The sequence below is a fragment of the Bubalus bubalis genome, chromosome 23, assembly GCF_019923935.1.
Source record: "Bubalus bubalis isolate 160015118507 breed Murrah chromosome 23, NDDB_SH_1, whole genome shotgun sequence".
In the NCBI taxonomy this organism is placed as follows: Eukaryota; Metazoa; Chordata; class Mammalia; order Artiodactyla; family Bovidae; genus Bubalus; species Bubalus bubalis.
The window spans coordinates 23,479,585-23,506,043 of record NC_059179.1 but is presented as its reverse complement, the minus strand read 5'-3'; the positions used below and the strand labels follow the sequence as shown (position 1 = coordinate 23,506,043).

The 26,459-nt window shown below is 42.4% G+C and overlaps 1 protein-coding gene and 1 long non-coding RNA gene across 3 annotated transcripts in view; one reads left to right on the top strand and one right to left on the bottom strand.

Annotated features, from left to right (window-relative positions):
• ARL3 (ADP ribosylation factor like GTPase 3) overlaps positions 1-25,783 on the top strand; it is a 32,225-nt gene extending 6,442 nt beyond the window's left edge. The window contains exons 3-6 of the mRNA XM_006064904.3: positions 5,669-5,785; positions 14,829-14,879; positions 16,452-16,637; positions 25,514-25,783. Coding sequence (XP_006064966.1) covers positions 5,669-5,785; positions 14,829-14,879; positions 16,452-16,637; positions 25,514-25,561 — 402 coding nt within the window. The 3' untranslated portion in view covers positions 25,562-25,783. The remainder of the gene's footprint in view (positions 1-5,668; positions 5,786-14,828; positions 14,880-16,451; positions 16,638-25,513) is intronic.
• Positions 16,569-25,526, bottom strand: LOC112581534. Of its 2 annotated transcripts, XR_006547926.1 has the most exons (4): positions 23,923-25,526; positions 22,675-22,796; positions 17,418-17,643; positions 16,569-16,702 (listed from the first exon to the last, which is right to left on the bottom strand). It is a non-coding gene; the product is annotated as an uncharacterized LOC112581534 (long non-coding RNA). The 2 variants fall into 2 exon arrangements; XR_003106099.2 differs by lacking the exons at positions 16,569-16,702; positions 17,418-17,643 and adding an exon at positions 20,847-20,979.
• Positions 25,784-26,459: the final 676 nt, after the last annotated feature.

Sequence of the window (26,459 nt, the reverse complement as noted above, 5' to 3'; positions counted from 1 at the left end):
TGTATATTTTACAACAATTTTTTGAAAAGAAATCATTTAGATGTATATTTCTATACATATCAAAACACATCAGTTCCCTCAGATCTAAGTGATTCCTTTTTAGAAATAGCCCTATCTTCTCTGATTTTGAAATCAATACATGTAGAAAATACAGAGAGCACATGAAGGGAAAAAAAAAAAAAAAACAGAGTACCCTGAGAAAAACCACTTTTAGTATATATTTTTCAGACTTCATAAATATAAATGTATGTCAATTTTTAAAAGAAAAAAACCCAATTTTTTAATTTTATTTTAAAAAAATTTAATTTTTTTTTTTTTATTTCCTTCTTTTTTTAAAATTTTATTTTATTTTTAAACTTTACAATATTGTATTGGTTTTGCCAAATATCGAAATGAATCCGCCACAGGTATACATGTGTTCCCCATCCTGAACCCTCCCCCCTCCTCCCTCCCCATACCATCCCTCTGGGTCGCCCCAGTGCACCAGCCCCAAGCGTCCAGTATCGTGCATCAAACCTGGACTGGTGACTCATTTCATGTATGATATTATACGTATTTCGATGCCATTCTCCCATATCATCCCACCCTCTCCCTCTCCCACAGAGTCCAAAAGACTGTTCTATACATCTGTGTCTCTTTTGCTGTCTCGTATACAGGGTTATTGTTACTATCTTTCTAAATTCCATATAAATGCGTTAGTATACTGTATTGGTGTTTTTCTTTCTGGCTTACTTCACTCTGTATAATAGGCTCCAGTTTCATCCACCTTATTAGTACTGGTTCAAATGTATTCTTTTTAATGGCTGAGTAATACTCCATTGTGTATATGTACCACAGCTTTCTTATCCATTCATCTGCTGATGGACATCTAGGTTGCTTCCATGTCCTGGCTATTATAAACAGTGCTGCGATGAACATTGGGGTACACGTGTCTCTTTCCCTTCTGGTTTCCTCAGTGTGTATGCCCAGCAGTGGGATTGCTGGATCATAAGGCAGTTCTATTTCCAGTTTTTTAAGGCATCTCCACACTGTTCTCCATAGTGGCTGTACTAGTTTGCATTCCCACCAACAGTGTAAGAGGTTTCCCTTTTGTCCACACCCTCTCTAGCATTTATTGCTTGTAGACTTTTGGATCGCAGCCATTCTGACTGGTGTGAAATGGTACCTCATAGTGGTTTTGATTTGCATTTCTCTGATAATGAGTGATGTTGAGCATCTTTTCATGTGTTTGTTAGCCATCTGTATGTCTTCTTTGGAGAAATGTCTATTTAGTTCTTTGGCCCATTTTTTGATTGGGTCATTTATTTTTCTGTAATTGAGCTGTAGGAGTTGCTTGTATATTTTTGAGATTAGTTGTTTGTCAGTTGCTTCATTTGCTATTATTTTCTCCCATTCTGAAGGCTGTCTTTTTACCTTGCTTATAGTTTCCTTTGTTGTGCAGAAGCTTTTAAGTTTAATTAGGTCCCATTTGTTTATTTTTGCTTTTATTTCCAATATTCTGGGAGGTGGGTCATAGAGGATCCTGCTGTGATGGATGTCGGAGAGTGTTTTGCAAAACTATGTTCTCCTTCTAGGAGTTTTATAGTTTCTGGTCTTACGTTTAGATCTTTAATCCATTTTGAGTTTATTTTTGTGTATGGTGTTAGAAAGTGCTATAGTTTCATTCTTTTACAAGTGGTTGACCAGTTTTCCCAGCACCACTTGTTAAAGAGATTGTTTTTAATCCATTGTATATTCTTGCCTCCTTTGTCAAAGATAAGGTGTCCATATGTGCGTGGATTTATCTCTGGGCTTTCTATTTTGTTCCATTGATCTATATTTCTGTCTTTGTGCCAGTACCATACTGTCTTGATGACTGTGGCTTTGTAGTAGAGCCTGAAGTCAGGTAGGTTGATTCCTCCAGTTCCATTCTTCTTTCTCAAGATCGCTTTGGCTATTCGAGGTTTTTTGTATTTCCATACAAATTGTGAAATTATTTGTTCTAGCTCTGTGAAGAATACCTTTGGTAGCTTGATAGGGATTGCATTGAATCTATAGATTGCTTTGGGTAGTATACTCATTTTCACTATATTGATTCTTCCGATCCATGAATATGGTATATTTCTCCATCTATTAGTGTCCTCTTTGATTTCTTTCACCAGTGTTTTATAGTTTTCTATATATAGGTCTTTAGTTTCTTTAGGTAGATATATTCCTAAGTATTTTATTCTTTCCATTGCAATGGTGAATGGAATTGTTTCCTTAATTTCTCTTTCTGTTTTCTCATTGTTAGTGCCTAGGAATGCAAGGGATTTCTGTGTGTTGATTTTATATCCTGCAACTTTACTATAATCATTGATTAGTTCTAGTAATTTTCTGGTGGAGTCTTTAGGGTTTTCTATGTAAAGGATCATGTCATCTGCAAACAGTGAGAGTTTTACTTCTTCTTTTCCAATTTGGATTCCTTTTATTTCTTTTTCTGCTCTGATTGCTGTGGCCAAAACTTCCAAAACTATGTTGAATAGTAATGGTGAAAGTGGGCACCCTTGTCTTGTTCCTGACTTTAGAGGAAATGCTTTCAATTTTTCACCATTGAGGATAATGTTTGCTGTGGGTTTGTCATATATAGCTTTTATTATGTTGAGGTATGTTCCTTCTATTCCTGCTTTCTGGAGAGTTTTTATCATAAATGGATGTTGAATTTTGTCAAAGGCTTTCTCTGCATCTATTGAGATAATCATATGGTTTTTCTTTTTCTTTTTCTTTTTTTTTTTTTTGGTTTTTATTTTTCATTTTGTTAATGTGGTGTATTACATTGATTGATTTGCGGATACTGAAGAATCCTTGCATCCCTGGGATAAAGCCCACTTGGTCATGGTGTATGATCTTTTTAATGTGTTGTTGGATTCTGATTGCTAGAATTTTGTTAAGGATTTTTGCATCTATGTTCATCAGTGATATTGGCCTGTAGTTTTCTTTTCTTAAGCTTACTTCTTATTTTATTTTTATTATTTATTTAGCTGCTCTGGTTCTTAGTTGCACTATGTGGGATCTAGTTCCCTGATCAGGGAACAAACCCAGGCCCTCTGCATTGGGAGCACAGAATCTTAGCCAGTGGACCACCAGGGAAGTCCCTGCCCATATTTTAAAATCCAGTCTCATCAACCCTCCTCTTTCCTAAGGCTAAGCAAGCAAAAGCCAAGGCTGGTGGTACTCCCAGCATGGATGTTGCAGACAAGTCCTGCCTGGAAGAATCCTAGTAGGCTTCTTTAGGTCTCCTTTCCTACAAGGAATCCTAAGAACACTTGACCTTTGGCCAGGCCTTTGGGCTTCCTAACTAATAACATCCCTCTTAGTCTTTGAAGTGTTTGAACAAGAGGTTTTAGCAAAACCAGAGTTGCTTAGCGTTTTCTGTCACTGTCCTGCGATGAGCTTGATGTCATGTTTGAATGGCTGTGCTGGTGTGTATACTCGATGGCCAGCGAGTCTTACTGATTCGCAGCTCTTTACAGAAAAGTCATTTCAGCTGCTACCAAATGAGCAATTTTACAGCTTCTGAACAAATTTAATGTATAGCCTGAGGAGGAGCAAATTACAGTAGTCTAGCCTAGACAAGCTGAAAACACCTATTAGTGTGTCAGGATTTCTGCCAGAAAAAGAAGAACTAAGTTTTTTATTTTTTTTAAGTATGAGAGAGGCTGTCTCTCTCAAGAGCACCACTGAAATGAGGAGGTCAACGCTGAGAGCAGGAACATGAAGTCCTAGTTATGGACCCCAAGTTCCAGTTCTAATTTTCAGGTTCTATTTGATCTGTTACTATATTACGCCAAGGTTTTGTATTTAGAACAAATGTATTTTTGTATTTAGTCTTCTAAAACACACCTATGATGTGTTTTTGTTTTATATTAGAAAAAATAATAGATGCTCATGGTAGTAAATTTAAAATATGTAAATATGTAAAATCAAGAAACTAGATATCACCTATAATGCCCAGTCAGACATAACCACTGTTAACATTTGAAACTATATGCTTTTAGGCTTTTTCTTTCCCCATATATGGTGGGTATGTTGAAAATAAAAAGTGAAAAATGGCTCATACTATTTTACTATTAGTAAAAGAGTATACTATTTTGTATCATCTGTTTCACTTCATAATAACATCTTTCTACGTTGTTCTGTATGTCAGTACTAATACAGTACGTGTCTCTAAATGTTTGCACCCATTCATTATTATTTCCTTAGAATAATTTCAAGTAGATTTGTTAGGTTTGGTGACTTACAGACTTTTAAGGCAGTTAACATATGGTCAAATTCCAGGATCTACTCTTATTTATTCCCTCATTCCAGAAAGGATTCACTGTTACTGGGTCTGACATTTAATAACGTAGTTAAGTGTGGGATTTTTAAATGCATAAAAGTGGTTTTGAAAATGAGTCAGAATGAAGCTACCTTTTACAATAAGCATAAACCACTTCCCTTAAGAGTTCTAAAGCTTCTAATTTACTCAGTCATTGGCATTTTCAAGGCGATGTAGTCAGCATCATCCCCAGTTGTCCTCCAGTGACTGACTATCCTTGCTGGAAACTGGGTGGCTATGTTCCCCTACCCTTGCCTGTGCCTTGTCCTTCGGTGCTGGCAAGCTGCCAGGAGAGGCAAATGTTTGTGGCGGCATATCCAGACCCACCTAACTCCAGCTCTTTTGGATGAAATGTCACTTCTATGGGAGCAAGCTGTTGATCGGGTTTTTCAAATCCTGATTTCACTATGTCGTTCTTGCCAGAAGATTTTTTTTCTTTTTCTTTTTTTATTCTTGCTTATAAAATGCCTTCTCTTCAAACCCCAAAGTTCTTGTTAGTTTGTTTCTCTGCACCCCAACTGCCAGCTCACCATTCTGTCTGCCCCTGATTGGTTCACCTGCTCCAAAGTTCCACCTGGCGTCACTGTCCTGAAAATGAATCCTTTCAAGTTCATCAGAGATACCTATTAAAGAACAGTTTCATATGTTCATTTTGTTTGTTTTCATCACCACCCGCACGAGGAGTTTGTAACTACTCCAGTTACAAACCAGCCTCCCCCTTCGTGTCCTGAGTTCAGCTCCTTCCTTTTCCTGATCAGTTCATATGAGGGAAATTTCTTTCATTTTGAGTTGCTTTTGAAGAATCCAGTCTTCCACACTGTAGCTCTTGACTCTTTAAATTTCGCATTAGTTCTGTTCTGTTGAGTCTGCAGATTCGGCTTTGTTTGTTAGTTACATGTAATATCCTGTTAAGTGTTACCATCTTGAGGACTGATGGGGATTGGAGGTGGTTTGGGTTGATTATCTGAGTAATTCTCATTCTCAGTAGTGGCATGCGTGTGTGTGCACTCAGCATGATGTCATGAGCACCGACTCCGCCCCGAGTGATGGGAACATGTGTAAATACATTTTTATTCCCTATCAGAGCAAACTTTTTTCAATATCTGTTTCTTATCCTGCAGAGTATCTCAGAATTAATAAATAACATAGCTGGTAAATGTACCTTTGTCAGAAATGTGATCTCGAAGTCTAGTAAAACTTGGTATGTTTTTTGTAACTGAAGGATAATTGCTTTACAGAATTTTGTTGTTTTCTGTCAAACCGCAACATGAATCAACCATAGGTATACCTATATCCCCTCCGTTTTGAAAAAACTTGGTGTTTTTGTTTCAGGGTTTTAACATCAAAAGTGTACAATCACAAGGTTTTAAACTGAATGTCTGGGACATTGGCGGACAGAGGAAAATCAGACCATACTGGAGGAATTATTTTGAAAACACTGATATTCTTGTAAGTACTCCTTCAGATTCATCAGTTCATAATCTCTTCTGCCCTGTCTTACTAACATTTACCCTGTAATGATCTATCCTGTCAATAATTCCATCGCCACAACATTGCTCTCTGTCACAATGAATTTATAGCAGACAGATTGTGGAGCTTTGTGTAAGTTATTTTGCTGTCGCTCAGTAACAGTGTTGTGCCCACACCCACCCTGGCAAATAAAGTATTTACTAATTACCATAGTGATTGGAACAACAGAAAAGTCAGAAGAGTGAGCCACTGACTCTGTCACTCCAAGAAAATCAGTAAGTCATGGTATATCCCAAAGAGAGCAATCAAGATAGTGAAGGTCCTAGAAACCAGGATGTATGAGAAATGGTTGAAAGACCTGAAGATGTCCTTCCTGGAAGAGAAAGTGCTTAGAACTGTTTCCAGTTAGTTTCATTGTGACTAGTTCTAGAGGACCGGTCAAGGAGCCCTTTGGGGATTGTTAGGGTTTAACACAGAATAAGGACAAAATTTCCTATAATTATGACTGTCCAGAAGTAGAAGAAGCTGCTCACGCACTGGGATTCCCAGCTCAGGCAGCATTCACGCAGGCAGAGGCTGAGTCGAGCTCCCCGCTCACTGCCAAGTTCTCTAGAACTACTGTTTTAGGATTCTTGGAAATTTCACTGTCTATGTATGAGTTATCCGATACTTCAGTCTCAGCTCCTTCAGCTCCCCTCCAGTGAGCTTGTCACCCACCCCACCTCAGCCACTCACTCTCATGGTCATACCCTAAAACCAGGGCCTCTCGTGAGCTTGGGTAGGAAAAAATGTTGCATAATATTTCCATTAACCTCTGACTGAAAGCTTGAATTTAATTATGATGAGGGACAATAAGCTGCAAAACACATTGATATCTTCAGAGCCAATAGAACTCGCCTTGCATCTCAGACAGCTTCCCTCTGTAAGACTACTTCCTAACAGGTCTCTTTCTACCGGCTCACTCCTATCAGCGTGCACACATCCTGTAGATGCTCTTGTTTAAAACAAAGAACTCGTCGTCCTGTACATCCCCCCTCTAGACAGTGTCCCATTCCTCAGCCTCTCTTTATAACAAGCTCCTTGAAAGAGTTTTCTGTGCTCTCTGTCTTCACTTCCTCTCCCTGCAGGCATCGGAACCCTCCATTCAGGCTCACTGAGAATCCTTAGTGCCGAGGCCCACGTTCAGGTTTCATTACTTATCTCACTTGAACTGTCAGCCCATGGAACAGAGCTGGAATGCTCTTCTTGAAGCGCTGTCTTTCCTTGGCTTCCAGAATTCCATTTTGTCTTGGTTTTTCTCGTCTCACTGGCTTCTTGTTGTTGTTCAGCTGCCCAGTCGTGTCTGACTCTTTTCGACCCCATGGACTGCAGCACACCAGGCCTCCCTGTCCCTCACCACCTCCTGGAGTTTGCCCAAGTTCACGTCCATTTCATTGATGATGCCGTGCAGCCATCTCATCCTCTGACACCCACTGCTACCCCTCCTCGATCCCCATCACTGTCTTCTCCTTATCTCCCAACCTCCAAATGTTGGAGCGCCCAAGTTCAGGCCTGTGCTTTTCTTCTCCAAGTCTCAGCTTAGGTGACCTCATCCACTTCCAAGTTGTGAATCACCACCTACGTGCTGGTGAGTCCCAAACTGTTCTCTCCAACCCTCAACTCAGTTTCATATACAGCCAGCTAACTATTTGACATCTGCACACTGGTGACTAGTAAGTCCCTTCAATCTCAGTGTGTTGAAAGCCAAATTCCTATCTTCATCCACCCGTTCCCAAACCTGCTTCTCCTCCAGTCTTCTCAGTGAATGGCAGTCCCATTCATCCCCAAACATTGGACTTATCCTGGGCCCCTTCTCCTCTCACTCCCCGCCTCTGCTCTGTCAGCCAAACCTGTCAGTTCTACCTTCAGAACGTTTCTGGAACCTGCCCACTTCTCTCCACCCCTACTGCTAGCGTGCAATGGTTGCTGCAGTTTCATTCTAACCAGTTTCTTAAGTTCTGCCTTGCCTCCCCGAAGTCTCTCCTCAACACCATAGCTGTAGTGATCCTATCAAAACATATGCTTCCCAGCTCAGAGTAGAAGCCAAAGTTCTTGCAGTGGCCCACGAAGCCCCCCAGCTGCTGGCTTCTCTTCCCCTCTCACCCGGCACCAGCCACACTGGCCTCCTTGCCATTCCTAGAATACAGGCATGCTCCCACCTCCTGGCCTTTGTCATCACTGTTTCCAATGGTAGAATTCTTTTTCCTTAGATTTTCTTGTGGTATAGTCCCTCACCTCAGGCACATCTTTATATATTACCTTTCTCCCCCACTGGAATGTAAGCTCCATGAAGACAGGAACTTTGCCTTTTTTTTCCCCCAACTGTTGTATCCCCAATGTTTAGAAAAGTACCAAATAAATGAAATGGATCATCATTATAAATGGATTCCAACATTAGGTAGAATGTGAAGGTCTATAACTTCTAAATTCCCTTTCAGCTCTCAGGTTCTGTGGTTCTGTATCATTGTGGTCAGGTCCAGGGGCTTATTAATTCTGTGAACTGGATGGAGCATCTGCTTCACAGAGGGTTTATGAGAAATGGTAAATTCATTTATTTATCACAATTCTTAAATGGGAAATAATACCAAAATATAAAATTGAACTATCATCAAATCAGTAGACACAGTTGAGGTACTGAGATGGGCATCACAAAGGCTCATCATATTTCTGGCCTGTGGTGAAGGTAAGTTCCAGTATATTCCTGGTGCCAAGTTGAAGATTTAAATGGATAAGAAGATGAGACATATCCATCCATCCATTTATCCATCTATTCAGCCAACTATTCTACCAAAATGTATTATATACCTTCTAGGAAAACAGAAGAGAAATGTTGGGGAGAAAAGAAAAATTTTCCCTTTAATACAGAAGGAGACTTCTTCTGTAATCTCAAATAATGTATCTGGCTTTGAAATATCATTTTAGAAATTTTCAAATATATGTAGAGGTCAAAAAGTAATGTAATGAAACCCCATCATTCAGCTTCCTTAATTTCTCTTTTGACAATCTTGTTTCATCTCCCCTACCACCACTTTATTTTTTTAAGTATTTTAAAGCAAATACAAGCCATCATATTATTTCACTTACAAATACCTGAAATGTAGAAATCAGTCTTTAAATTGTGATACGAAACTACATGTTAGAAAAACTAAACATTCAGTCTTTCAAATCCCAAAAATCAACAAGGAAACTCCTGGAACTACTAAGTGATTGTAGCAAGTTTGCAGGATATAAGGCTAGTAAAAAAAAAGCTATAGATTCAAGTCAAATCATTATACCATACACCTTAAAGAGTGCTCTGTGCCAATAATATCACAACAAAACTGGAGGGAAGAAAAAGCTATAGATTCTCTTTTGCTTTTTTGAGTCAAGAGTACGGGAACAGCAGGTGATTGAGAGAAATCACAGTTCTATCTGTTCACCTGCTCCATTAGGTACTTTGAAAGAAATGTCCAAATAAGAGCTGTATATAAGGACGTTAATGTCTGTAAGGCTCCATGAAAAGGTCTCAGAAACTTCTAGGTCAGGGTAACTTTAAATTATTCTAACACGTTGAGGATGGACTACAAGGGAGTTGTGATATGACCCTGGATTCTGCACTCCCCATTAGCTGAGAGAGCATCTGGGAATTATCATAAAATCAGTTCAGAATAACCCTACAGGAGCTTTCTCCAGCTATACTGCACTGTATCCAACAATATTTTGGATTCAGAGTCAAACCTTTTGTTATTTTCCAGTGTTGTTTGAGATTAAACAAGTCTTGAGGAGCAGCTGAGTCCCCAGGGTTAGATTCTAAGGCCCTGTGACTCTTAGCCTGTCTGCTCGATTTGTAGCAGCTTGGAGTGGCAGTGGTGATGGGTTATATTGGTTGTTTGTCTGTATTTAATAGTCTTCCACTGTTGGTTGAAAAGACCTATTATCCTAGACTCCACGCTGCCTAGAAGAGCAGGGTTGAGGCTTGACACATTTCGTTGCCTGGTTAACTCTTTTCAATTCTTTCTAGAGTGCCATAATAGATTCTTGCTTTAGAGCGGGTGTCGACAAAGTGATCCAGCCTGCCTCTTGTTATTGTATAGCTCGTGAGCTAAGAATGGTTTTCACATTTTAAATTATTGGGAAAAAAAATCAAGAGAAGAATAAGATTTTATGACACTTGAAAATGATATGAAATTCAAATTTCAGTGCCCATAAATAAAGTTCTTAGAACACAGCCATGTCCATTTTTTTTTTTACATACTTTTTATGGTTGCTTTTGCACTGCAACAGCAAAGTTCAATAGTTGAAAAAGGTTGTATGGGCCACAAAGCCGAAAATATTTACTACCTGACCCCTTACAGAAAGAGTGCCAACTCTCACTTTCGAACATTGTATGTTTCTCTAGAGGTTTGAAAGAATCAGAGCAGCTCCTAAAAGTACAGAGTTATTCTCAGGAATGATGACACTGAGAACATCTGACTTCAGCTTTATTAATTTGGGGGAAGCGACTAAGAAATTAACCCTGAGGTATGACAGAAGGGAGGGTATAGGATGCCTTCCCTTTCTCTCATGCCAGGAAATAACAGCCTTTTGATAGGTTAAAAGCACATCACTTTTTTTCAAGGTATATGTTAATATTACTACCAAACTCCATTTACTTTATCATTATTAGTCTTATGTTTAAGCACAACGTAGTTTATAAAATTTGTCATCATTTCCATATCCAAATGACATCAGGTGAGATGGAGCTCCACAACCGTCTCTTGTATTATCTCCATCATATCAGCGCTCACACTTTGAGCATCAGCACTCCTAGAGCACGTATAACTGAAAGCCGCAGATTATCCAGAAAACTTCCTTGTCAGTCAGGTTCAGCCTCCTTTTAGACTTTTGCTCAGGCTATCAATAAAAAAGCCACACTTTTTAGTGTCGTCTCTTCTTGTCTCCGCCTACCCCTCTGGTGGAAGAATACTTAGGAGCAATAAATTGGCCAAAAGGTGGCAGCAGGAGGGAGGAGGCCCAGAACCAAGAGGAGAAACACAGAGCCCTCCATGCACATGCTGGATAATCAGTCTCCAGATAATGCAGAGTTGGCTGAACTTCCATCCAGAAGAAAATCTTTTCCTCTAGGTGATCTTCCCTCAACCAAATAGAAATGTCAAAGTTGTTGCCAATGAAGATGTGAATTGGCTTTGTTTAAAGCATCATTCTCATTCTGAGTGCCATGGATTATAAGTTTTAGAGTAGGTTTATGACAATTTTTGAAGATCCATAGTGTTTTATAAGATCAGTTAAAAGCACTGTATTTAACTTTCTCTGATACTGAGTGTTTTTTGATTATCTGTTTTTGGATTAAATTTAAATATATATATTGCATGACTAGCTTAACACCTATGTTATTTTTTTTAACACCTATGTTATTAATGAGAAAAAGAAAGGAAGAAAAAGAGGCTCTTCTTAACCATAGCGGGGAGCTTCCCTGATGGCTCAGAAGGTAAAGAATCTCCCTGAAGTGCAGGAGACCTGGATTCAATCCCTGGGTCAGAGAAGATCCCCTGAAAAGGGAATGGCAACCCACTCCAGTATTCTTGCCTGGAGAATCCCAGGGACAAAGAAGCCTCTGTCGACAGGGTCGCAAAGCGTCGGACACGACTGAACAGCTAACACTTATCCTTAGCTATTGCCCAGAAACACACTTGCATGAAGAAACTGGGCGGCGCTGGGGAGGGGGTTATCAGGAGAAGCATGTGCCACCACAGAAAAACAGATTTGTGGGATCACTAGAGACTGGCTTGTGCTTATGACTTTTTCACTTGGCCCTTTTAATAAATGGGGCAGTGTTTTATAGCCTTCCTCCTGGAATTATGGTATGGTAGTTTTCAAATTTCATAAAAGTTATGTGAGAAAAATGCTAAATGATAGGGAGAATTTATGTACAGCTTAGGAAAATCCTCCTTTTGAATCTTTTAATGAAAATGTTTTTGTGAAATTTCATGTCAAAGCCATAAATAGCAAGTAATTTGAAAGTGAAAGTCGCTCAGTCATTTCTGACTCTTTGCAACCCCATGAACTATACAGTCCATGGAGTTCTCCCGGCCAGAATACTGGAATGGGTAGCCTTTCCCTTCTCCAGGGAATCTTCCCAACCCAGGAATTGAACTGGGTTCTCTTGCATTTCAGGTGGATTCTTTACCAACTGAGCTATCAGGGAAGCCCAACAAGTAATTTAGCAAGTAATTAAAAATTAAAACTTCCTTCTTATTGACTTTAAGCCTCTGAATTCTTTGGTATTTGACTGGTCATCTTTCTTTGTCTACTGTTAAAACTCTCTTTCAGTTTCTGTTTATTCTCTCCCATCTATCTGTTTTTAATCTTATCAAACATTGATTTTTTTTTTTAAGTTTATTTATTTATTTGACTTGGAGAAGGCAATGGCACCCCACTCCAGTGTTCTTGCCTGGAGAATCCCAGGGATGGGGGAGCCTGGTGGGCTGCCATCTATGGGGTCGCACAGAGTCGGGCACAACTGAAGCGACTTAGCAGCAGCATTTATTTAACTGCATCAGGTCTTAGTTTTGGCATGCGAACTCTTAGTTGCAACATGTGGGATCTAGTTCTCTGACCAGGGATCGAACCGCGACCCCCTGCTTTGGAAGTGTAGTCTTAGATACTGGACCACCAGGGATGCTCCAAACACTGATTTCTTAACTGTATCTTTTTTTTTTTTTTTTTGGCCTCGCCACACATCTTGTGAGATTCAGTTCCCTGACCAGATATTGAACCTAGGCCCAGGCAGTGAAAGCCTTGGATCCTAACCACTAGACCACCAGTGAATTCCCATTACCTGTATCTTTAGTTGTATTCTCAGCCTCTTCTACTGTTACCATCTTACTCACACCGTTTGCTCCCAAACACATGTTTTCCTGCTTTGTAATCTGAGCCCAGATCTCCCTCCTAGGCATCATCTTCTTCCCTTGCCTGAGTGAATATCATTTTAATCCACTCTAGACTCCCAAGAAGTTCTCATCAGATCTTTTGTATTGAGGTTCACCCATTGCATTCCTTCTTTCTCCATCTGTGTTTATACTGTGTGTGCTACTTTGAAAATATGAGACACACCAGTGGAAAAATAAGCTACTGGCATGTTCTGCAAAGTGAGTTATCACACAGTATCAAATTTTGTATCTCTGTGGTATGCAATGACATTGAGTCAGAGTAATATTAACAATAACAATAATAAGACTACAAATAAGTACTGAGACCAAACACATCCATCCTTCCTCTTCCTGTGATTCTCCATGAAGGAAACACAACTGGAAACATGGGGTAGTCTTCAGAGAAAAGGCTGAACCTGGTCCCTGGTATAATGTTTAACACTAGCGACTCTAAATGCAGTGCAGCCCGGCAGGCTACAGTCCATGGGGTTGCAAAGAGTCGGGCACGACTTAGAGACTAAACAACAATAACTTAAGCAAAGGAATTTTAATTTTTTTTTCTTTCAAGAGAGTGCAAGTTTTCAGAGTAGCACAGAATTATAAGCCTCCTAAAGGTGGGAGCTGAAGATTGTTTTTCATTGTGTTTTTAAATGAATATGTTATTTTAAAAGGATGTTTCCCTTATGCCGTTAAATAACAATTCTAACTTCCTAATTTTGATAATTTTTAAGATTAGCAACTGGGAGAACATTTAATACACTGATTTTAAAAAGGACTACAAAATTATCTACCTAATTTTCTTCTTAAATTTCCATATGAAGAAGAATTAGAAGAGAACTTTCATAGGAAATTAAAATAATGAATGTTCTTGGGTTCTGTAACTATAGGTGATTTTTCTTTCTTTTTTGGTCTTACCTAATTTCCCTTATTGTTATATCGATGTTATTTATGCAATAAATAAAATACAGTGATGAGAGAGAAAGCTTGGGATTTGTAATTTACGGTAAATCTCAAAACTTCTCTTACTCTGGCAAAGCCTCTACACCTGCTGTTTCCAGTATTTGATCTTAACCTCCCAGCCTCTGAAGGTGGGAATGGGAGGGACATCACTGGAACCTGAAGACAGCTAACAGTTCATAATCAAAATGGTACTTCCCGAAGGATGACGTTCAAGCACTACAGGATTTGTAAATGCCTCCAAGCACCGTCCCTTCCGTTTTGGGACACAGAACAGCAGAGTGTTTAAGAACAACTGAGGGGACTTCCCTGGTGGTCCAGTCGCAAAGACTCCATGCTCCCAATGCAAGGGGCCTGGGGTTTGATCCCTGGTCAGGGAGCTAGGTCCCACTGCTGCATGCTGCAACTAAAAATTCCGCAACTAAGATGTGCACAGCCAAATAAATAATTTTTTTAAAAACTGGGTACTTTACTGTCACGTATGCCTGAGTTTGAATCTCCTTTTTGTCATGTACTAGATGTGACTTGGGCCAAGTTACTTAACTTCTTTGGGCTTAAGTTTATTTATGTATAAAATGGGATAAAAATGAAATCTAGGGACGTCCCTGGTTGGCTGAGTAATTAAGACTCCATGCTCCCAATGCAGGGGCCTCAGGTTCATTCCCTAGTCAAGGAACTAGATCCCAAACACTGCAACTAAGAGTTTGCATGTTGCAACTAAAGATCCCGCATTTCACAATACAAGTAGACCTGGCATAGACAAATGAATTAAAATAGATATTAAAAAAAATGAAATCTGTCTCATGGAGTGATAATGAGGATTAATAACGTAAATCTAGGATAAAGAATGCTTAGTGAATTCCCATTAAATGCAGCTATTTTTATCCTGCTTGGCTCACCTTCTTACTTGGGAGCTTTGCCGGAGGTATCTTCTGGGCATCTTAATGAATTAATCAGTTTATTTTGTGTCCGTTGTTGACACGAGTGACCAGCTCAGTTTCTGTATGCTGTGCTAACATGAACTCTGCCGATGAGGAATCATCTGCTCCTTCACTGGAAACTGCCCTGTCTTTTTCCATATCTGCTCATTGAAATAACCTTCTTCTTTCACTTTACAGATATATGTAATTGACAGCGCAGACAGAAAAAGATTTGAAGAGACAGGTCAGGTAAATAATTGTTCTGTTGAGATATTTCCCAAACAACTGGGTATTCATTAATCAACTTTGTAAATGTATAAGAATGAGGAAAAGTATTTTTTGTTTAACCTCTGCAGTTTAGACAAGACAGTCATTCTGGCAAGCAGGCAAAATACCACTTGCCTAAAAAGAAATTAGTTGAGAATTCTTTAAACAATTTTTCGTTTATTTTAGTTTTAATCAAATTAAATAAACAGGATATAAGCAAATGGAACTTACCACCATGCCCAAAAGCTCTCCAGGTTTCTTCCCAGGCCACAGAGAAGTGAACCCAAAGGACAGTTCACCTACTATTTCTGTGTGCATTTTTTTTCAATACCAACTTAATTGATCCAAGGGTAACTTGGACAAATTAGAAGGTATGGGAAGAAATATGCAAGCCGTGACTAAGCTGCTCTTCTTCCCAAGCCAAGAGATAGGTATACTTTGAATATTGCTTCCAGGGCAGGGTGCATGTCAGCGTGATTACATGATACAGTTAGCAAATGCAATTTTACATAGAGATGCAGTGGATATAGACCATTTTACCCAGGCTGACTACTAAGTGAGCAATAGCATGGAGGTCTCTGGGGAAGCGTGCTTATGTTTTTACATTTTAGTACAGCCCTTGGCCAGTGACCTAAACTACCACACACGGCCTTCCAAAGGTAGCAGTCCCCACGTTCATGTTCCTTTTCCCTGGAAATTAGTTTGAGAACTCGCCTGGAGACAGCCCTTCTCCCTTCCATACCTCGATGATTTCTGGACCATCACTCATGTGAACCAGCGCTACACATGAACTTGGGGCTGAAAGGTGTCAGACAGGGATCTGCCCGTCAAACCATCCAGTTCTCTCTGACAGCTCCAGTGTTTTAAGTGGCCAAAGTGTGGGTCGAGGGAGGAAGGGGTGGGTCCTGGCTTTTAGGTAAGTATATACCTTCTCCTGGACTTGTTGCAGACAGAATTAACATACAGTTTAGATCCCAAACAATCACCTAAAACTCAGAGACCTTGTCAGATAGACTAACACAGTTACTTTAGGATGTGGGTTTGAGGAAATGTAATGCACGCGCATGCATGTTTTGGAGATAGAGATTGATGAACCAGAATTATAGTCTCTAAAGCAACTGTCATTTTTATTAAAGTTTTTAAAAAATATATATGTATCTGTACATATATACATATATATATGTGTATATATATGCATTGAAAGTTATTTGCATATAATAACCTTGGGTAAGTTTTAAATGTCTAACCACAACTTTTGTTCTCCCTTGAGTTTCTCTAAGTATGATTTATGAATCCCCCTATAACAGAACTACTTTATTAGTAGGAGTACATGCAGATTCCTAGGCCCTGGCTTAGACTTTCCAAAGTCAGCATCTTTGGGGTGGGCCCAGAAATCTGCCAGGGGATTCTTCCACACGCTCAAGTTTGAGAACCACTGCCCTTGAAAGTTACTAGTTGATCAGCTTAACTTTTATTTAGTTTCAATTAGAAGTGCATGGTTAAATATCATAGATTTCGTCCCCCCCTTCCCCATCTATTCCCCAAATGATCCAGGAACTAGCTGAATTACTGGAGGAAGAAAAGCTAAGTTGCGTGCCCGTGCTCATCTTTGCTAATAAGCAGGATCTGCTCACAGCAGCCCCTGCCTCTGAAATTGCAGAAGGACTGAACCTGCACACCATCCGCGACCGATTCTGGCAGATCCAGTCTTGCTCAGCTCTCACGGGAGAGGGCGTTCAGGTGAGGTTACCGGAGGGCTCGGTCACCTGGCAACCAAGGTAGCCTGTCTCATTGGTTGCACGGATCTAGATAGAAAAAGATATGAAACAAATAGCCTTTGATGGGCAGATGAACCATTCCAGGATGTGGAGGGCCTGGAGGCGTCTGATTCTTTTCTACTTAGCAACCAATCTGATATCATTAACTGGTCCAGGAAATCCAGAGATAAACCACCCCACACAAGCAACAAGCTGCCCCATTGGGGAGGAGTTCTGAACAGAAGATTTCAAAACTGCTTTCCCAACTCTAGGATTTTCTGATGACTGGGCTGAGGGTTTTGAGTTGACTCTGCTATTATGGATGCTAATACCAGTGCTCTGTTACCTGGCACTGTCAAGGTAACAGAGCCATCAACCACACACTACTTATCCTAGAAGTGTTTCGTTTTTTTCTGTTGGCTGTCTCCACTACCCTCAGGGTTGGTGTCTATTTCCTGCTACTTTGTGTTGGTGTCCCGCAGGGAGGCTTCTGCCGCCTAAAAGCCTTACGCTTTATACTGAGGAACTGTGTACCGGAAGAGCAGGCTCCCCTTCATTTGATATTAACTTGGGACAGAACACGATGGTAACCCAGACACCAGAGAGGCAGTATCCTCAAAGAATGATCAACAATTGCAGCTCTGATGCATCCTGCCAAGCAACCTCAAGCCAGTCAACCCTTAGAGTCAGCCCTCTAGGACCACTTCTTGATTCTGAAGCCCCCAGCATGCCCCGTACGCCTCATTTTCAACATCTGGTATACCTGCCAGGGAGGTGATACAGCGCCGTGAGAGCGGGACAGGACCACCCCAGGGCGCCGTGAGGGGACAGCGCCGAGAGGGGCGGCGTCTCCCCTCATTGCCGGAGGGCATGTGTCTCTGGTGGTGTGGCCAGTTTGCTTTTCTATGATTTGGTGTGTTGGGTTTGGTCCTCCATCGTTGTCCGGCAGCCTCTTTCCATTTCCCTCCTAACACGCTTCTTCCCTTTCCCTGCAGATATTTGACAAATGTAATTGCTTTTATCTCCAGCAAATAATCACTTCCTAGAGTTATCTCACTTGTTCCATCTGTGCGCTGCCTGTTTTTTTCCCTTTGTGTTACACAAACTGCCAGGGCCCCTCTGTGCTTTGCCGCTGGATCTGACGGCAGACCAGTTAGCACAAGACAAGCGCCCCTGCTCCAAACCCTTCCATACCTGCTCTCAGAAGCTCTTGGGGGGTGTGTGTGTGTGTGTGTGTGTGTGTGTGTGTGTGTGATGTAGCCACAGGTGGTTTCAGCTATGTCCCCAAAAGGGAAGCTGGAGCTCTGTGAGTCTCTGTGAGATTTAGGTTTGGGGAGGCGGCAAGTGTTAAGTCTCATCTATTTCCTTTCTTCTTTACTAGATTGTGGTTATAAAGCAATATATTCTTGGGAATTACCTGGCGGTCCAGTGGTTAGGACTCTGTATAGGGGGCCCAGGTTCGATCCCTGATCAGGGAACTAAGATCCCACAAGCCCCACAGTGTGTTCAAAAATAAATATGTACAGCAATATATTCTCATTGTTAATCATATCAAAGTACTGCTGCTGCTGCTAAGTCGCTTCAGTTGTGTCTGACTCTGTGCGACCCCATAAACAGCAGCCCACGAGGCTCCCCCATCCCTGGGATTCTCTAGGCAAGAACACTGGAACGAGTTGCCATTTCCTTCTCCAATGCATGAGAGTGAAAAGTGAAAGTGAAGTCGCTCAGTCGTGTCCGACTTTTAGCGACACCATGGACTGCAGCCCACCAGGCTTCTCTGTCCGTGGGATTTTCCAGGCAAGAGTACTGGAGTGGGGTGCCATTGCCTTCTCCGTCAAAGTACTACATAAAATTAAAAACTAAAAAGTTCTTTCATTTCCTCTAATCCCACTCAGCAATGAAACAATCATTAATAGTTTTATTCTTCTTAGGTCTCCCCTATAAAATTACAGTCACATATATATGGTTGTATGTGTCGATCAGGTTTTGAATTAACTGGGTATTTTTCAGCTTAATTTACAAGTTGGTCCAACAAGTCTGTTACAACCCAGGATGTTTTTGCATAGGTAAATTCTGATCATTTTAGTTAGCTTTTTACTTTTAAACAAAAATCAAGTTTTACCTAAAGTATTTCTCTCAATTGTGCATAAGATGGTGCTCATTGGGCCTAGGGTTATTTTGGTGAGGGTAAAGGCCCAGGAAAAGAAACAGCTTTCTTGTGTTTATACAGACCACTTCAGCAAGAGGACTATGCCTCTCTAAAATTGTTTAGAGCCCAAATATAGAAAGTAGAGGATCTTGAGTTTGGGGACTCTAAAGGTGGAGCTTAAGAAAAGAAATACATTTTGTATGCATACTCCTAAGAAAGTGGGAACTGACAGCTGTGTGATCTTTTTTTCCTTGGCCAGAGTGTCAAAAGGAAGAAAAAGCAAAGCTGGAACTAGCAGTGAGGCTCTTGTTTCTTCAGCCAGCCTTAGGGATATGAAAAGGAGGAACTAGGGTCCCCTTGAATCAGTCTTTAGAGGATCTGTATTCAGGTCAAGGGGGCTTCCTCAGAGGAGGTGGGAGGACGCAGTGGTCATTGTCTTCCCAGCCTACACCCCTCCCACCCTGGCTAGGCAGAGATGAGAATGGACTTCCTGCTCCCAACTGTCGATCTGCCATAGAAAGGGAGTTCCCTTTAAGCCACAGGATCTTCAGGCTGGGAAAGAGGCCTGAGCTACTGGACAGAGGGTGGGGGCAGGCAGGAATCAAGTCAGACAGTCCTGTATGGTTTGATTTTGTTAGAAAATTCTTCCCAGATCAGGGACCTTCAGCAACTAGGTTCACAGGAAGTGAGAGATCATGAGAGATCCAGCAAAGAACCATGAGCAAGAAAAATAATGATCTGATATGGAGGAGAAATAGTTTGAAGGTCACTTAATTAGTTTAGTAGATAGTACCATGGTGTATAGAATTGGGTAGTTAAGACTGGGATTTCAAGGTTAATGAGATTAGATTATGGTTAATAGAATGATATAAATTTAGAGAATTTAACCATTATTTGAAATGGGTTATTTAATAAAAATGTTAATTAAGAAGGGAATCTGCTGTCTATTGTCCTTTAATGGCAACCTTTGGGGACTGGAGAAAGGTCGTGGAGTTTTCTGTGGAAACAACATTCACTGTGAGGCACTGATTGACCATGTCCCTCTTAGGTAATACCTTTGACCTAAGCTCTTGCCCACTCAGCCAATTTCTTGTTTTTCATTTGAAAAAGAGTTATGTAGAATTCTTTTCCCTGCATTGCTTAGTTCAAGAGCAGGCCTTTTAATGACTCGTACTAATTAAGGCTTTAAGTATTCCTAAAAATGAAAGACTTTACTTTCAGACAGAGATTCTGTGAAAAAGTTACTTAAAATTCCTTAACTTCCTATCTCATCTTCTCATTCTTCCCTCCCCACCCATGGCCCCCATGAAAGCTGGTCAGCAATGGGGAGAGCTACCAAAATGCTCAGTCGTGATAGGGGTTGAGCAAATGGGACCACAGCCCTAATGACCCTGAAAGAAAATATACAGAAGTCAAAAAAAAAACAAACCTGGAATTTCCGTTGCTGTTCCAGATAATTAAAAACAAGTGTCTTTTTACATTGTGTTTATGTGTATGCCTGATCAAATGCATTTGCGAAACCTGTCCTGTGCTGATAAATAACCCTGGAGTGGGTGAGTCGGGGGAACAGATCTGCTAGGTGAGGAGACTACTCGGGCAGGGAACTCACTTCTCCTTAGCCAAGCAGCTTAAATACATGATTCGAGATTGTGGAAGTTAGTGATTCCTGAGGTGGATTTCGGGTTCTTGTTTTACCTGATATTCTGATGGCAAATACTGATGTGCAGTCGTTATAAGGAGGACAGGCAGTCCCTGGCTCTGGATATGGAAATTGGCTTCTGCAGGTTTCTAGAGAGTTGGGAACCGGTCTTTGTTTGCCTGACTGATGTTGATGAGGAGGCAGCCCATCAGGTAATTAAAGCAGGTTTTCAGGGGAAGCTGTTGAGAGCAGAGGCAGGTAAGGGGCACTAAAAGCTGAAGGAGAGCATCAGTCTTGGAAACTCTGCCAGGGAGAGAACCCCATAATCCAGAGGAGTGGTCAGAGAGACCCAGTTATGTCAAGCACATGAAGGCAGGGCAAAGGGAGACTGAACTGTGTCCAGGAGGGAAAAGCCACGGCCCCCTCCAGCAGAACCCCTTGCAAACACGGGGCAGCCTCCGTCTGCATCCAGGGTTGCCAGGGCTTCTCGTAAACAACACCTAACCCTGGGACTCTTCTCTGCTTTTCCCTGGGTGTCTGGAAAACAGTGAACAAAGGATCTGGCTGAGAGTCAGAGAAAGGTGTAGAGAAATCAGTCCCTCTTCCACCTGCAGACTTGAATGTGAATCCCAAACCACAGCTCTCCCTGGCGGTGGTAGTTTCAGGTGTTTGAAGACATTGCCTCCCCAGAACATTGTGTGTGTGTGTGTTTAATTAAAATTACACTGCTTTAGAATTTCCTTTCAAAGCAGAGATCAGCAATTTCAACCTGGGCTCTAACCTTAGTCATAACAGAGATCGGCCTACACCAGTAGCTTCAAGCTGGCAGAAGGTTCTCCTGGGTATCGCTCTCCACGCCCCCACCTCACATCCATACCTTCTTTTCACATCGCTCCCGCATGCCCTGTCTTCCTTCTCCGAGCAGGAGCCGTAATCCGGCTCACAGAGCTCTCTCCTTCACAGAAAGGGCCTCTAGCAACGGCCTCTAGCCATCTGAGTCCTGCCGTGTGAGCTGTCCTTCGGAGTGCCTCACAGATGAACTCTAAACTAGCCCAGGTTCTTGTTTTTGTTTCTTTTTCCTTGATCCGAGGGAAACTTTTTTTTTAATATGCCAACAGAATTTCAATATTTTTTAAAAAAAAATAACATTTACAACTTCTTTCTAGGCCTGGTTCAGTTATTTTTGACTCCCAGGGTGTATGGAACTGCTTATCTGCAAGTCAGACCTCAGGTTTATTTTTAAATTTTCAACCCTCTCTGTAGACGAGGAAAGCAAGCTTGGGTCATGCAATTTTGCTACCTCTCTGGGGCAGTGCCTTTTGTCACCAGAAAAAGTATTAACAGCAAGCAGTATTTTATGTATGCTGCCTCCAGCTGCTCCTTGACCCTGGGGGCCCAGTGGCACAAAGGAATAGGCTGCATTGCTCAGCACGGGCCTGAGCAATTACTAATGTGACGGTGTAGTCCTCGTGGCATTAAACAACCAGACCCACCCAACCATGGCTGCCACTGCTCCCTTCCTTCCTACCACTGAGCAGTGACGGATGCATTGCAGAGAGATCAGAGTATGAGGGGTGCACTCTTCCCATAGAAAGGGCATCATGCCTTTAATCCCGAAATGGAGAGATCTGTGATCAAGTAGGTTTCCATCCATGTGGTTAGGGGCCACCTTCCATTTTTCCCAGTGGTTAGTAGGGAATAATCCCATGACATGGTAGAAGTTATTTCCTCTGCAAGAGGCCAGAGAAAGCTCAGTATTTGAGGTTCAGCGTCTCTCCTTAGTCTCTAGTATTGAGTTGAAGCCAATCAATTCAAATTCAGTTTCAGCAAGGTTGGTCGGGGGGAGGTGCAGTGGAGGAAGAAAGGGAGGACTACACTATAAGATTGTCAGCCCTGTGAGGAAGATCCAGTTTGCAGAAATTTGGTCAAACCAGTTGACAGTAAAGGTTCAGCCCCTAAACAAACCTACGAGTTCATTTCCTTCTTTGGAAGCAGAGCAGTAACCTGCTTCAGGTAAACTATCACCTTTTTCTCAGTCATCTGTTTGAAAGAAAATCAAAGCCTTGCTAAATTAAGGCCAGAGTGATGTGGCTGCTGATTTAAGGTTCCTCCTCTTGCAATGATGTTGTCTCTAAAGAGAGAGATTCCGCTGGAGATGGCAGGCTTGCAGAGAGTTAATATGCTGGGATCGTGCTGTGATATAAAAATGTAGGATTCCACAAGTATCAGTACCTGGCAACCTAGGAATCTTGAGAGGTGAGTGGCCAGAAACAGCTTCTGGCACCTTCAGAGCTGCAGCAGAGCCACGCCGGGTGCTTGTCTGGGGCTGTTCCTTCTCATGCCCCTGTGTTCAGCTGAAAGTCATAAGAAAAAAAACTGCAGTTGCTCCCTCTGCCAACTTGAGGGTAAGTGCAGCTTCTCCCTAAGCCTGAGGCAGAGCTCCTCCCCCGGCACTTGCTCTCAGTCATTGAGAAATGGTCAGTGGTGCACTCGCGCGGGCACTGGAACTAGATTGCCTGGGTTCACAGCCCGCCTCTGCCACGCATTCTTCTGTGCCACTATTTCCTCATCCCTAAGTACCTACTTCAGAGGGTTGTTACAAGGATTAAAAGAGATCAATTAAGTGTCTGCTGCTGGGTTGGGAAGATCCCCTGGAGGAGGACCATGGCAACCCATTCCAGTATTCTTGCCTGGAGAATCCCATGGACAGAGGAGCCTGACAGGCTATGGTCCATAGAGTCGCAAAGAGTCAGACAGGACTGAAGTGACTTAGCAGGCAGGCAGGCCAGCCATCATGCGAAGTTCTGTAAACACCACCCCAAGCCAGTCTGGCATGGACCCTCCCCTCAGGAATCTTTCCTTGCCAGTGGGCACCTTCGAGGTAATATCCTTGTTGACTGTTGCCTCCCTGACACCTCCCAGCTCCAGTTCAGGTCCTCCTCTGGGCAGTAACAGGAAAGGCACAAACCCCCAGCCTCCAAACACTTTAGACAGAGCAGCCTTCCTGAACCAGAGCGGAGTTAAGTCTTCCCAGCTTCCCACACTCCAGGTTGCAGGCAGCAGCTATGGAACGTGCCCCCGCCCCGCCCCGCCCGCCAGCAGGTCAGCTGGTGGGGCCCGACCTCTGAGCGCCCTCTGCTGGCAGGACTGGGGCTCTCACACACATCTGGAGGACACTGCCCCTCAGCAGGGCTCCCCATTCAAATCCCCTCTGCCTCCATAACAGATACCTAGTAGAAAGCTGCCCCTCACCCTCCACGTTCTGCCTTGGGTTCCTGCAGCTGAGTAAATATTTTTCCTATCTCTTTGAGGGCATTCATGTTGAGTTACATACAATAAAAGAAGCCCAGCCCCCTCTGTAATCAGCCGTAAAACAAGAGGGAAGACAGTATTCAGTGGGAACACTGCTCTTGATTTCTCTAAGATGATTTGATAAAATAGTGCAAGTCTCTATAGATCAGGAAATATTGAGGTACGCACCTTTGATGGTGTTTGTGCGGGTTCCTACAGATGGAAAGTGCCACGTAAGTGCTGAGCTATTCACCTTCGAAGGCAAAGAGAAGATGGTTATCTTATTCATCTCTCTTTTATTTGTAAAATCTTTTTTGTCTCCTGGCAGGTGATCTTTTTTTTTCCTGGAAACCAATTAGCTCCTAAAATTAAACATCCTTCTCTTTAAATTAGTCCTTTTCATAAAAATGGTCTTAAAATTGGCCTCAGCTTTTCAGAGTAAGCCACTGACCCAGTTGTAATCGGAGTCCACCCTCTCTCACCTCGCCATCCCCCCTACCCCGGTCCCTGCTGCTGCCAGGTGCTGTCCACCGTTGTGAGGTTTTGTGCAGTGGGCCATGGCCAGCCTCCTCTAAGGTCTGCTCTGGGACAGCCATCAGATATTCTGCTTCTCCCAACCAAGTGCTCTGATGGCAACTGGCGGAGTTTTAATCACTGTAAATTCAGGTTATGGTCAGATTAGCCAGGAGATAGGATGCCTGCTGGTTGTTTTGCCGTGATGTATTGTTTATGGGATTAATGCTCAGAATGGCCAAGGGTGTCAGCTGATATTTATTACTTTAAGCTGTCTCAGCTGTTCAGGTTCAACGACTAGCTCCCTGGTCACAGGAAATGCAGGGCTGTGAATGTCATGTATGCCCTGAGACGTCTGTGTGTGACAGAAGCAGGGGAAAATGGGGGGGGTGCCTTGCAGGAGCCTCCTTCGGTTTTATTCTGGGCTTCTGAGAATTCCGCGCAACTCTTGGGGTCACACAGACTCTGGGTAAAGAGTGAGCTTTCAGGGATGGCTCCTAAGGGGGTTGAAAAAGAGGTCATCTCTGGTGGGCCTGGGATCCACAAGATACGCCACCTACCAGGTGGCTGTACGTAGACATTGTGTGGATTTTACCTCTGTCCTCCTCCAGCCTTCTAAGAGAGGACACGTTCAAGGTTACTGTGCCTTTAAGGGAACCTTCTCCCCAGTCCCTCTGCTTGGTACTGCTTAAAGCTGCAAGAACCGGGCCAGGCCCCTTTAAACCTTCCCTGGTGCTGCACAGAGAGAAATGAATACACATTGCCCCAGTGTGTGTCTAGTAAAGCGCACTGCAGTCGGTTTGTTTTTCCAAAAAGAAATTTAATTTAGCCCAAGTGTACACTGTCACACTGTAAACACACCGGGGCACCAGAAGGGTGGCTGATTATTGAATTTAATGCCCTAGCAAAGGTCAGCTTTTAGAAAAAGCCAAAAATGGCTGGAATCTGTCCTGATAGCTCCTCAGTCAGGCCTGGGATCCAGGCAGATGTGTTTATTTTTTCAGAGGGAGTTCCTGAGGACCCATCTCAAGTTCAGGCTCTTGACACTCCCCCTCCCGTCTCCCTTCAACCTCTCAGAGGCCTCCCCACTCCTCCCTAGGAGGTCACTGTCCCTGGTCACCCAGGTGGGCCCCTGGGGCAGGCAAGTGCCATTGAGCCCGTGGCTGGGGAGGGAGGACCCAGGATCCTCTCTCTTTCCCCTCGAGGGCTGGAGTGTGTGGTGCCTTACTTAAAACTAACACTGCCTCTCTACCCATTTCCCTCAAAGGACGGCATGAACTGGGTCTGCAAAAATGTCAGCGCAAAGAAGAAATAAAATCTCGACAAATGGAGATGCGGGAGCTGAATTCTGTCCTGAAAAACACTAATTTGCTGCTTTCTGACCAAATGTTTTTCCATCTGTGTACAGCTACAGCTGTATGAAGAGAAGGAGCAACACCATTTAAAAAGAATCCCCATTCCAGCCGTAGATTTAACTGATCTCTGAGGCTCAGTATCATTTTTCAAATAAAGGAATTATATTATTTCTTCTGCATAATTGAAATAGTATTAAATGTCTCAAAGCACATGATTAGAAAATGAGATCTTTTAAATGAGCAAGAGATTGCATTGCAGTTTAGACAATTCCAGTGGGCTTTTTTCTTTCAAAAAAAAAAAAAAAAACGGTGGGGGAGAGAGGAAGAGGACCACAGCTTAGGCTGTGGTCATTTATTTCCTGACCTGTCCTTACTTTCCCCCGTGGTTTTGAAGCCAAAATAGTTTGCTCATGCTAGTCAATGATTTCTACCATCACCCATTACTAGGGCTGCAGCCTGTCTGGGTGGGAAGCTGCAGGGACCAGGGAAAGGAGGGGGAGGTGAGGAACAGCAGATGATTAAACCATCTTGTCATGCAGGTAAGAGACTATGTAATCCTCACCCTTTGGAAAGGGGGGAAAAAAAGCCTTTCTTGCAGACAAGTCACCACAGAAACATAGCCCGTCCCCAACCCCCCAGCCAGCCACACAGGGAAGCAAATTCTTACCACTTTTGACTGTAATGACATCTGGAATGTAAGGAGAGGTGGGAGGTTTAATTCCAGAAAAATTACAAGGTCCTTAAAAAGCCCTCACATGGAGGGCTCAGGCTAGCGTAAACAGGCTTTCTCCAGTTCAATGGAGCAGTGAGCAGCTGACTCCGAGATTAGCTGCCTTCTCCACAGCCGTCCCATAGAAG